We start from the raw sequence: 12,780 nt of genomic DNA, 5'->3' as shown, positions 1-12,780 counted from the left end.
TTAGGGTGGCAGGTTAGAGAAGCCTTCATGGAGTCATTCGGTCATTCAAACACTAATCCTTTCCTTCAGCTGTCACTTCCGCCCCTGGTATAGCCTTGTGTGCTCCAAGTACATTAGTATACCAGTAGATACTTCATCAGCTAGAAAGAGAAAAGATGTTTACCATATATCACACTTTATAATACAGGAGTACCTTGTGTTACAAACTAAGGTTACCAGACGTCCCCGTTTCCCGGGGACAGTCCTCGGATTTATAAATCAGTCCCCTGATAAAATCCTCTCATTCCTACTCAAGTTGAAAAGTTTCCCTGGATTCATTGAAAAAAATCTGGTAACCTTATTACAAACACCTTGGGTTGCAAACACTTCGGGTTATAGACTCTGCTAGCCCGGAAATTGTACCTCGGGTTAAGAACTTTATCTCAGGATGAGAACAGAAATCGCGCAGTAGCGGTGTGGCGGCAGCGGGAGGCCCCATTAGCTAAAGTGGTACCTCAGGTTAAGAATGGTTTTAGGTTAAGAACAGACCTCCAGAACAAATTAAGTTCGTAATCAGAGGTACCACTTTAATAATAAAAAACCCTTCTCAACCAGGGTTTCCCAAACTTGGACTACAACTCCCATCATCCCTAGCTAGCAGGGCCAGTGGTCAAGGATGAAGGGAATTGTAGTCCAAAAAAAGGCTGGAGACTCAAGTTTGGGAAACCCTATTCTGAACCTATTTGGGCTGCCTTGAATCAACACCCTTCTTCAAAGTTTGCTGCATACATCATCACAGGCCACTGCCAGTTATGATACTTATTTTATCATTAATATTATTTTATTAATGATATCAATATTATTTTATTTCAAATGTAGATCATGCTAAGAAACCAAATAATAAAAACACGCTGGGGCTGCAATTCTATGTCCCAGGCTTGGGAGGAAGCCCCTTTGCATTCCAGGAACTTACTTCCGAGTAGATATGAATAGAATTCTATTGCACTGTAAAAAAAAGAATACCAAAAAACAAAACACCAAAACAATCATGCACCCACAAAATACATAGCAGCAGATGAGACCTCAGTAAAACAGCCATAATCCGAAAAATAAGTCAATTGCAAAATATAAACAGCTTGAGCTGATTTCAAATGCCTCCTTAAAGAAAACGGCACGTGTCTGGTATGCCGTTTCTCAGGCTGCAGCAGGTTTAACCTGCTAAATTCCAAAGTTCTATATGAAACCATGATAATTTAATATGGTGCTTGCGGTGGTTTTTAGCTGCTGGAGGGTGTTTCGTTGCTAACGACAAGTCCAATTTTCAGAAGGGATTTGATTTGTATTTGTCTTCAATTTTGTAGTTGACAGCTAGTGATTTTTGCACTCGACTGTATGCGATATAACACTGCTGTATATTTCATTTATGTTTCAGCTCTGTGTTACCGTTTTCCTGGCAGCAGTCGTAGGTGCCATATTCTTTGGGGTAACGAATGATACTACTGGTTTGCAGAACAGGTGAGCAATCCGGGGGCTGTGTGAGGAGAAAATGGCGGCAGTTTTTGATTCTAGAGAAATCTTCAGACTTCTTAAGCCAGTGTGGTGTTGTGGTTAAGTGTGCTAGATTCGTAATCTAGTGAACTGGGTTCGCATCTCCGCTCCTCCACATGCAGCTGCTGGGTGACCTTGGGCCAGTCACACTTCTCTGAAGTCTCTCAGCCCCACTCACCTCACAGAGTGTTTGTTGTGGGGGAGGAAGGGAAAGGAGAATGTTAGCCGCTTTGAGACTCCTACGGGTAGTGATAAAGTGGGATATCAAATCCAAACTCTTCTTCTAAGAAGATAAGAGGATCAGGCTGGATCAGGTCCATGGCCCATCTCATACCAGCATCACAGTTTGCCTGTGGGAAACCAGCAAGCAGGATCTGACCTCAAGAGCCCTTTCTGCCCTCCTGTGGTTTCCTGCAACTATAAGCATTCATAAGCATTGCTGCCTCCGATTTTGAAGCTTGAAATTTAGCTCCTGTTAATTGAAAAACACAGCCTGTAAAACAAAGACTAGCTTCTGCTTGGACTTTATACATCTCTTTTATTCTTTAACTGGATAGGACTGCTAACCAGCCAGTATCTTAGTGCTCCGTCTTGTAAAAGCAAGCGATGGCAGCTCCTCCTTTAAATTTCTGACTTCCACCAGATGTCAAAGAGAAAAACAACTACCAGATTTTTAAAATAAAAAAATTCCTTCCAGTAGCACCTTAAAGACCAACTAAGTTAGTTCTTGGTATGAGCTTTCGTGTGCATGCACACTTCTTCAGATACCAGATTTTTAGAAGAAGAGTTTGGATTTGATATCCCGCTTTATCACTACCCGAAGGAGTCTCAAAGCGGCTAACATTCTCCTTTCCCTTCCTCCCCCACAACAAACACTCTGTGAGGTGAGTGGGGCTGAGAGACTTCAAAGAAGTGTGACTGGCCCAAGGTCACCCAGTAGCTGCATGTGGAGGAGCAGAGACGCGAACCCGGTTTCCCAGATTACGTGACTACCGCTCTTAACCACTACACCACACTGGCTCTCCTAGAAGACATCTGAATGCAGCCCTGTTTAGGGAAGCTTTTAATGTTTAATAGGTTATTGTATTTTAATATTCCGTTGGAAGCCGCCCAGAGTGGCTGGAGAAACCCAGCCAGATGGGCGTGGTATTATTATTATTATTATTAATAATAGTAATAATAATAATTTGCAGAGTACTGGCGCCTCCCATTCTGCCTCAACTTACCTCCCAAGGGGCTAGTATCTTTAACATAAATTGGCAGCTGCCCAAGGGCATACACTGTAAATGCCTGTTTTCTACCAGCTCTTTTCCCAGTGGGTGAGGCAGTGGTGAAGATGAGAACATGGGATTGTCCAAGGATGAGCTTGCTAAAAAAAGTGGGTTTCGGGGAGGAAAGAGGATCCTTTTTGTGAATATCAAATATTTTTTCAAAGGCTTTATGGTGACAATCTGTATTTCCCCCCACCCCCCATAGAATTGGTGCTATGTTCTTTATGACCACCAACCAGTGTTTCAGCAGCATTTCCGCTATTGAGCTTTTTGTTGTGGAGAAGAAGATATTCATGTAAGTAGAACACTGCTGAACAGGCAACACTGTATATTATTATTATTATTATTATTTGCCTTAATTATTTGTTTATTTTATTTATTTATTTCAAGAATCATCTTTCTTACCCGCCCTTCACCATAAGGTCCCAGGGCAGGTTGCAATTTAAAAACGCAATATTAAAACAAGTTCAAAACATATTAAGAGTCACAGGAATAGAGTGGGTCCTAATATATAAGGCCAGGAGACAAAACTACATAATAAAGGTCCCGGACACACCTCTGTGGAGAGGTAATTTTACAGTATAGGGAGGGTTTTTAAATGTTTGATGTCTTATTATGTTTTTATACCTGTTGGAAGTCACAGAGTGGCTGGGGCAACTCAGCCTGGTGGGTGGGGTACAAATAATAAAATTATTATTACAGCATAGGGTCCACCCTCTTCCAGGCCGCTCCCCCCCAAAAAAAATAAATGAATTCTGAGGGTAGTGAACTACCAAGAGTTCTACCCTATGCTGATCTTAACACCCAAGAAGTTCTAAAGAGAAGGAGACAGTCTTACAGTGTAACTACAAACTACAATTTCCGGCCTCCCCTGAGATGAGGAAGTAACTGTTTTACATCTCTGGTCTGCATAACCCCAATGTATATTTTTATGGTAATTTTTTTAAAAAACGATTTAATCCCTAGCATAACATTTTCTTAAAAGACTGATAAATAAGACTGAACAGACGTAGAGTTTTTGGGGGGATGATTTTATTATGGCAACATCAAAGTTTTGTCAAACTGCATACAATGTATCTCGGTTGTTTACTGTGTGAAATTATTTCAGTACTTTAAAACTTTACCTGGTAATATTGTACTGTTTATATTCATAGACATGAGTACATCAGTGGATACTACCGAATTTCTGCATATTTCTTCTCAAAGCTAATGGCTGATTTAATACCCATGAGGACTTTACCAAGCATTATCTTCACCAGCATTGTTTATTTCATGTTAGGTAAGTATGTTGTCCTTGAAGCTATGCAACAGAGCTTGCCAAGTGGATCCTGCAACAAAATTTTGTCATGTGCAAATGCTCCTGTTCCGCTTTCCAGCCCATCAACCCTACGCATTAGGATATTCCATCCCTCCGTCACCAGGGCTTTTTTTCAGCTGGAACTTGCCAGAACTTGCACTTCTTAGGTGGCCACTATTGCCATTATAAGAGAACAAGGGAGGAGTTAATGATGAGTTCCGGCACCTCTTTTTCAAGAAAAATAGCACTCTCTGGCACCCAGACTGCGGCCGCTCTGCTTCCAGTGCCCATTGGCAGCTTGTTGCACCCTCAGTGCACTAGGCGCTGGTTGCAGAGGGATTCTGGAGGCAGCGGTTTCATCCGCAATATACTGCTGAGTGAAGCTGTCATCACTGTCTGCCCCTTCTATCGGTCCAGGGCGATATATTGCCCAGGCCTGTACCAAAGGTCAGGTAATGTCTGAATGGGCCATTGGCAAGTCACGCTCTTTCAGCTTTCCACCTAAAACTAAAATAATATGAGCAACCTCATATTATTTGTTGTAAAGCTGCACAAGGAGTAGAAAGCATTTCGCCCATGCAGACATTATTAAATATGCAACATCATGAAAATAAAGTGTATGTAAAGTCTATGATGCGTAATAAACTAGTAACAATATTTGACTGTATATTCTTCATCAAAAAACACGCTTTTTCTTTTCGATCTCTAAGGTCTAAAGTCAACAGCAGAGGCCTTCTTTATCATGATGTTTACTCTGATGATGGTATCTTACACAGCGACTTCTATGGCGCTAGCAATTGCCGCAGGACAGAGTGTCGTGGCTGTAGCAAATCTACTCATGACCATCGCCTTTGTTTTTATGATTGTGAGTATCCTTAAATGGTTGCTAGGAAGTTGCTGGCATTGCAGCAGCTAGGAAACTGAATCAGGTGGGTGCCCCCTTTTTTTAATAACCAAAACTTTATTGCCGGAATCGCTTTTTATTGAGTTTTATAAACAAGGACCACAGGAATAGTAAACAATACAAATAAATAGACCAAGTTTTCTCATGTCATTTGTCTATCACAAAATTAGCATAATAAATTTGCAGTAAGATCTACAACATAGGGTTCATTATTAGTGGTCAACGTGTAAGTTCTTGGTTCCTGAATTGGTTTAAACAAAAACAACGGGAAACAGGATAGAACAGAGTTAACAGATAACATTCAATATCACATAACTAAATGCCTAATCAGGAGCCCTTGTGGTTCTGCTTAGATCAAGTATGAGTAATGGTCGTTTTTCCTCTTACGTCACCTATTAAACATTATAAAGTATTGGTAAATTGATGGATGTGGGAAGGGGTTTCAAAGTGAAGCTAATACTTTATGATTAAATTTAGATCAATCAGATTGAGCCAAATGCTGGTGAGGGGTGGGATGGTTCGTTTTCTGGAATACAGTGGTACCTCGGTTTAAGAACAGTCCTGTTTATGAACGATTCGGTTTACGAACTCCGCAAAACTGGAAGTAGTGTCCCAGTTTGCGAACTTTACCTCGGTCCAAGAACGGAATCCGAGGCCTCATTAGGGAAAGCGCGCCTCAGTTTAAGAACGGTTTCAGTTTAAGAACGGACTTCCAGAATGGATTAAGTTCGTAAACCGAGGTACCACTGTACTGGCATATGTTATGAAATTAAACCACACCGGAGTAAAGCCATCCTTCTTGCTCTGTCTCTGTGTCAACCGCAGTTTATTTGTTAAATCTTTCAAAAGAAGGGCTGATTCCCAAACAGTTTTGTACCAATTGTACAAGGTCTTTCCATTGTCTGGGTATCTTGCATCTCACTCCTTGTAACAAAATGGCTCATTAATTCTTTATTATGCAAATCCAGATTGTTGACTACAAAGCGTCATCGGATTAAATTTTTAATTATGGTTTTGTCTGCAGATTTTCTCTGGGTTGTTGGTAAATCTCACCAGTATACTGCCTTGGCTTGCCTGGCTCCAATACTTCAGTATACCTCGATATGGGATGACAGTAAGTGCTTCATGCAAAAATCATTTCCCCCCCAAAAGTAACTATTCTACCTATAATGGAGCCTTGGTGAAAGACAAACGAATCAGCTCAAGCGCTTGGAAATTCTGCCCCATAATTACAGGCATATATATATATATATAGTTTTACAGGCTTTGCCCTCAATCCAGCTAAAGTGAGTTGTGACTAAGGTTACAGCCGTAAACATACTTGCTAGAGAGTCTATCCACTGAATGTAGGTCATACTCCTGAATAAACATGCATAGAATTGTGTTGTAAGATCCACTGAAAGCAAAAGGACATATCACTTTCAATGTAATCCTGATGCCGTCTGCAATGCCTTGGTTAACAGCTGCCCCTAAAGTCGACCTGGGCTGAAGCACTTCATTGATTGCTGGAACATTTGCATACTAAGTCACTTAGAATCATAGAATCAAGAGAGTTGAAAGGGACCGCAAGGGTCATCTACTCCAACCCTCTGCAATGCAAAATATTCTTTTGCCCAATGTGGGGCTTGAACCCACGACCCTGAAATTAAGAGCCCCATGATCTACCGATTGAGCTGTTCCAGCTGTAGTAATCTGGGCTGAAGAATAGCTTCCTTTATATTCACCACCACAAAAAAGTCTACAGTCTGGGAGCCACCAATTTCAAATAAACCTTACCCCCATTATGTGGTTGTAAATAATAATGAACGTGCAAATATATATGACACTTTCCCCAAATGCTCAGAGCATTTCACATACAACCTTTGTGTTCCTTACAACAATATTACTCCCATATTGCAAATGGAAGAGGGAATGTTGAATGATAATGGCCTGTCTGATATCACCCAACAAATGTCATAGTGGAAGTGAGGACTAAATCAGCAAAACAAACTCACAGCTCATTTTCTATCCTATACTAGCTAGAAAAGAATAGTCTGCACACTACAACATTTTTACATGAAACTACGCTGCAACAACTCTCTTGCTGTTACGATGCCTTTATATCATTTTTTCTTTTTACTTTCAAAGGCACTGCAGGTTAATGAACTTGCTGATCTCAATTTCTGCAACGTAAGCATGAATGAAAATTGGAGCAATTCTAACTGTACAGATATTAGCAAATTACAGATGTAAGTAAAATATATTTTCATTCTAGCTAGATCTAACCCACTTAGCAGGAGGCACCTACAAACCCCCACAAGAGTACTGTTCACATTAATATGATGACTGCATTCAGACATACTGAACCATAGTTTAATGCAATGTGAATGGACCTAGGTGAGCCTTGGGTTTAATTTACTTCCCTGTCCCCTCCAAAAATGGTCATTGTTTTGGATGCCTCCCAGGGGAAGAAAGGCATTAGAAAGAAATTGCTATGTTATTGTTTTGACACTATACTATTTATGATAGCAGTGACACTATGAATGGTTTTAGCGTAATCCCTTTAAATGAGGAATTCTGGAAACCCCTGAGCCAAATCAGGTCAGAGGAACATTTCACTATACTGTATATATCTTATTTCATTAAGTACACACAAAAAACAGCTGTCTTAATTGCAAGTTAATTCATAACCATGAAACTAGGATCATGCTTACTGCCCACTCGGAGGCATATGGAAAATCCATGCATAGTCTGTACGCTTTTCTGTGCTGAACTTAATCTTGGTCATGCTGGAACATAGGTAGTTGATTTATAGCTGGGGGTGGGTGGGGCTGATGTAGTCTCACCACCACTGCCCAAGCAGATCCCTTCCCCCAAAAGATCCTACTAATTTTGCAGTAATGTCAAAAAAAGAAGTTAAAATTATATACAGCACTGGGGTTAGGTGGAGAAGTTTTTAAATCTGCCAAATCCAGTACCCTGATGGGAAGGCAAGTTCCTTGGTCATCAGACTTGATCATCCATGGAGTGCAGAGAGGTCAGTATCCCTCCTCTTCAGCTGACCAAATGAGGATGGAGGTTGTGTTCTGTGTGGTGTCTACCTTCATTCTTAGCCCAACCTACTGTTGCCATGTGGTCCCCAGAGTATTGGCTAAGGATAGATGCACCCTTAGGCCAAAAAGCTTAGCTATCCTTGTTTTATAATGAATCAGAGCAGTGGTCCATCTAGCTCAGTGCTGTCCACACTGATGGCAGTGGCTCTTCAGTTTACGATAGGGAATCTTTTCCTGCTCCACTACAGTAGATGCCCAGGACTGAAACTGGGACTTTCTAGGTGGCGCTGTGGGTTAAACCACAGAGCCTAGGATTTGCCGACCAGAAGGTTGGCGTTCGAATCCCCGCTATGGGGTGAGCTCCCGTTCCTCAGTCCCTGCTCCTGCCAACCTAGCAGTTCGAAAGCACGTCAAAGTGCAAGTAGATAAATAGGTACCACTCCGGCGGGAAGGTAAACGACGTTTCCGTGCGCTGCTCTGGTTCGCCAGAAGCGGCTTAGTCATGCTGGCCACATGACCTGGAAGCTGTATGCTGGCTCCCTCAGCCAATAAAATGAGATGAGCGCCGCAACCCCAGAGTCTGTCATGACTGGACCTAATGGCCAGGGGCCCCTTTACCCTTTACTACCATTGGGAAAGGGTTATGTGCTCTTTCTGTGCTAAGCTGCAAAGTCACTGGCTACTTCTGGAGGGGAGGGGGACACTTATAATACATTGCAATTCTAGGAATAATTCTCAAAACCTCTACTTGTACTTCTTTGTAGGTGCACTGGAGAACAGTATCTCAAAAGCCAAGGGATCGAACCAACTGCATGGGGCCTGTGGCAGAACCATGTTGCACTTGCTTGCATGACCGTATCTTTCCTTACGATTTCATACATGAAGCTGCGTTTCATGAAAAAGTTCTCTTAAAAAGCAACAGCTTGGAAAACAGATCTATGATCCAGGCTGCCCTGGGGGTGTCATAAGTAGCAGAGCTAAAGGCATGACTATTCTCTTCTGCTGGCAGTCTTATTTCTTTCTTAGAACACATAATGGAGAAAAACATTGCCAAACGTCTGCATTTGTAGTGCACCAAAATATTCTCTTTTAATATTGCTATACTTATTTAGTGGCACTTCCAACTGCAGGCAGGCAAATGCCTGAACAGTTATTTTCAACTAGCCTGATCCAATCAAGACTGACTTGTAAGCTCTGTAAATTTCAGTGGGAGAGAGTTCATCATGTGTTTAATTCTCCAACAGAAACCAATAGGATATAAAGTTTGGAAGGAAGAATATTTATTAGAACAGTTTTTGAGAGGTTTGCCCTCACATTTTGAAGTGTGTAAAGGCAAACAGATTCAACTTAGGAAGAAACTTGGGTTTTTAAAATGAAGCCCTTTTCGTTCACAGGGCTTTGGAATACAACTTCTGCTACTGCTTTGATAGCACTTTTGGTGTGTTTGGAGCATGTCACACAGATTAGCATTACACCCATGAACCTTCCCTTATGTTCGGTGCATGAAGGGAAGGAGGAAAGAACATGATTGAAATTTCACCCCCCAAATCCCCTTTCTGGCCCTGTCCCCCTGGTGTCCATGCAGTTAGCATGGTGTTTGGAAAGTAGAGACTGTCATGCATACTGTTGCACACAGACACAGACACACACACACACACACACACACACACACCTTCCTTTTCAGACACTGCACAAAACATTGACTTCGGGGTGGAGGACTTTATGCGTTTATTGAATGTGGTGCTAGAGTGTCATGTGAAAACCTGTTAAGCCAGTGTATCAGATACGCAAAGCAGCCTATACTAGGATCTCAACAAAGTTTGCTTCATTTTTTAAAAAAGAAAAGCAGCTTTGGGAGATGGGGTGAATGTGTGTACAGATTAAGTGGGGCAGGGAGCTGGGACAAAGGATGCTCCTTATTTTCATCACTGCAGGTTACGCCCCCCCCCCCATGGCTTCCCATCCACAGTGTTTGGAATCAGTTTGCCCACTTTCATTTAAATCAGAATTCAAGCTATTATTTCATTGCATGTAGTTTGTGAAATATCTTCTTTCTCCCCCCCCCGCCCCAAATAGGAGCTAGTCAAGAAATTAGCATATCTCAAATTTAATTTAGAAATGCTTTTATTTAGGGCATCCTATGAATGGGAAAGTTTTGCATATGAATGGTAACTAAATAGTTGAAAAATAACTGCTTATTATACACTTTATGAAAAGGATTGTGTTCCTTGAAGTGCAATCGGTTACAGATAACCCAGTATTATGGTTAATGATTTTTAAAAAAATGTTAAATATTTCTTTTCTGTTATGTAGCCTCTTTGCCCCATTCTGAGTTTAGGTTAGGCGGCAGAACCTCATGAGCTGAGTTGGACCCTGAATGGCTTACAGCTTTATCACTTCAACTCACCCTCAATCTACTTTCATCTCTGCTGTGTGCTGATATACTTACTGATGAGTGTGGGCCTTAGGAAACAAGGGCAGACTATCATCTTACACTTGTACAGCATTTTGTTTCTGTAGGTACCCTGAAAATAAACAAACAAATAATATCAGATGCAGTGAATGTGTTTTGGCTTCAGCCTTTTCAGACACAGGACCCACCTTTTACACATACATGCATTTGGGGACCCATTTTTTAATCTTAAACCATATATGGTGGTAAGTGCTCCTGTTGCGACCCACCTTGGATCAGGTTATGTATGACCCAGTAGCTGGTCCTGACCCACCAGCTAAAGACCAGTGAATGAGTGCAAACTGCTGCTCCCTAAAACAGTGGTGCTGTAAGCTCTGGCCATTTGAGTGGAGGTTCAGGGCTTCCCACTCATCAAAATGAGCAAGAGTACTACCAAAAAGCACCAGGTTGGGTTTGCCACATTTTGAAGTACCATTTTAAAGAGCAGTCACCACCAAATAAGCCTGCTTGTAGGTCTTGTTGTAGTGTTAGCTTCCAGGTGCTGACTGATTTTGTCCTTGGTTTAGTATAGCTAGAAAGATAGATATAGTAGTAATAATAATAATAATAATAATAATAATAATAATAATAATAATTTATTATTTGTATCCTGCCATCTGGCTGGGTTTCCCCAACCACTCTGGGAGGCTTCCAATAAAGATTAAAAATACATTAAAATGTCACACATTAAAAACTTCCCTAAACAGGGCTGCCTTCAGATGCCTTCTAAAGGTCAGGCAGTTGTTTATCTCTTTGACATCTGATGGGAGGGTGTTCCACAGGGCGGGCGCCACCACCGAGAAGGCCCTCTGCCTGGTTCCCTGTAGCTTAACTCTCTCTTTATGTATCGTGAGAGCAAACGGAACACATTTTAATTAATACTGCAGTAACATACCTAATCGACACTGCTGGATATCATATTCTTTTGATCTTTCCTCCTTTCGGATAAAATAAATAAACTCAATAAATAATAACTAATTGTGTTAATTGTGAAAAAGAAGAATACACGGTGGGGGTGGGGCAGAGCTGGCACAAGACATTTTGGTGCCTGAGGCAAACCACAAAATACCCCCCCCCACAGGTTCCCACCTCATGGGAGAAGAAAGGGTGAGTGAAGATCTAAACCAGAAACAAAGAGGGAGGGAGAGGCAGTGGTGGTACAGTGGTTACAGCATTGAACTTGGACCTGGGAGACGAAGGTTCGATGCCCCACTCAGCCTTGAAGCTGACCTTGAGGGCTAAGCCACTACCTCTCAGCCTAGCCTCCCTCACAGGGTGGTTGTGGGGATTAAATGAGGGGCAGGAGAACTAGGCAAGTCCCCTTGGAGCTGCATGGAGAAAAATGGTGGGGATATAAATGCAGAAAACACAGTGGTACCTCGGGTTAAGAACTTAATTCATTCTGGAGGTCCATTCTTAACCCGAAACTGTTCTTAACCTGAAGCACCACTTTAGCTAATGGGGCCTCCCGCTGTGCCGCCGGAGCACGATTTCTGTTCTCATCCTGAAGCAAAGTTCGTAACCTGAAGCACTATTTCTGGGTTAGCGGAGTCTGTAACCTGAAGCGTCTGTAACCCGAGGTACCACTGTTTTTGCTGCTTACATTGGAATCAGATGCTCTTTTAATTCTCCAGTGCCCAGCTGTCCAAAAGCTCCACGAGAAAACTCTCCCGTTGTTGCAAACAGCCAGTGAGTGCTCCTTCCCACAGCTCAAGTGGACAATGGTTTGTGTTTCCAGCGCTTGGATTTCCTCTTTCAGAGATGGACACATAAAAAAGAATATTCATTTGTATAGCCAGAGGGGTCATTGACATATTTAAACCGTCTAGACAGTGGCGTAGCGTGGGTTGTCAGCACCCAGGGCAAGGCAAGTAATTTGTGCCCCCTCTGCCCTAGGGGCAGAGAGCTGCGAGTGCGAGCGCCCCCCCAGATGTTGCGCCCGCCCCCCCCTGCACCCTGCACGCTACGCCACTGCATCTAGAAAGGCAAATTGTGATGACTTTGGTCCATGAACTGCAACCTGACGTACCACTGCAAAAAGATCCTGCTGACCCTGGGGATCCTGTCGCCTCACCTTGTCCCATGGGGGGCGGGGGCAGCCCATATAACCCAGAAACAGGAGCCCCCCCTCCCATTGGTGTAGCCAAGGGGGAGGGGCTGCCTCCCAATCAAGTAAATCAATTTTTTAAAAAAACTTAATTGAGATTCTGCCCCCCCAACCCCCAACATGAAGCCTGCCCCCCCCAACACAAATCCTAGCTGAATCCCCCCCCGTCCATGACGTCTATTTTTTGTGT

At 42.4% G+C, this 12,780-nt stretch overlaps 2 protein-coding genes and 1 long non-coding RNA gene across 8 annotated transcripts in view; 1 reads left to right on the top strand and 2 right to left on the bottom strand.

Moving 5' to 3' along the window:
* Positions 1–9,211, top strand: part of LOC309539959 (broad substrate specificity ATP-binding cassette transporter ABCG2-like) — a 34,768-nt gene extending 25,557 nt beyond the window's left edge. For all 4 annotated transcript variants that reach the window (XM_082236456.1, XM_082236455.1, XM_082236453.1 and 1 more), the window contains 7 exons: positions 1,412–1,494; positions 3,004–3,093; positions 3,953–4,077; positions 4,806–4,960; positions 6,024–6,113; positions 7,127–7,227; positions 8,796–9,211. In XM_082236456.1, coding sequence (XP_082092582.1) covers positions 1,412–1,494; positions 3,004–3,093; positions 3,953–4,077; positions 4,806–4,960; positions 6,024–6,113; positions 7,127–7,227; positions 8,796–8,943 — 792 coding nt within the window. In that variant the 3' untranslated portion in view covers positions 8,944–9,211. The remainder of the gene's footprint in view (positions 1–1,411; positions 1,495–3,003; positions 3,094–3,952; positions 4,078–4,805; positions 4,961–6,023; positions 6,114–7,126; positions 7,228–8,795) is intronic.
* Positions 1–12,780, bottom strand: part of LOC309539910 (putative E3 ubiquitin-protein ligase HERC6) — a 112,934-nt gene that overhangs the window by 99,904 nt on the left and 250 nt on the right. The window contains exons 1-2 of one of the 3 annotated variants that reach the window (XM_082236346.1): positions 12,513–12,644; positions 12,087–12,235 (exon numbers count right to left, since the gene is read on the bottom strand). In XM_082236346.1, coding sequence (XP_082092472.1) covers positions 12,087–12,088 — 2 coding nt within the window. In that variant the 5' untranslated portion in view covers positions 12,089–12,235; positions 12,513–12,644. Of the gene's footprint in view, positions 1–12,086; positions 12,236–12,512; positions 12,715–12,780 lie in introns of those variants that run through there. The other 2 variants (XM_082236347.1, XM_082236345.1) reach the window with 2 other exon arrangements.
* Positions 5,056–11,998, bottom strand: LOC309540140. Its single transcript, XR_014223057.1, has 3 exons — positions 11,379–11,998; positions 10,439–10,556; positions 5,056–6,163 (listed from the first exon to the last, which is right to left on the bottom strand). It is a non-coding gene; the product is annotated as an uncharacterized lncRNA (long non-coding RNA).

Source organism: Podarcis vaucheri (genome assembly GCF_965113315.1).
Source record: "Podarcis vaucheri genome assembly, chromosome: 9".
Taxonomy (NCBI): domain Eukaryota; kingdom Metazoa; phylum Chordata; class Lepidosauria; order Squamata; family Lacertidae; genus Podarcis; species Podarcis vaucheri.
This window is presented reverse-complemented; position numbering and strand designations above follow the sequence as displayed.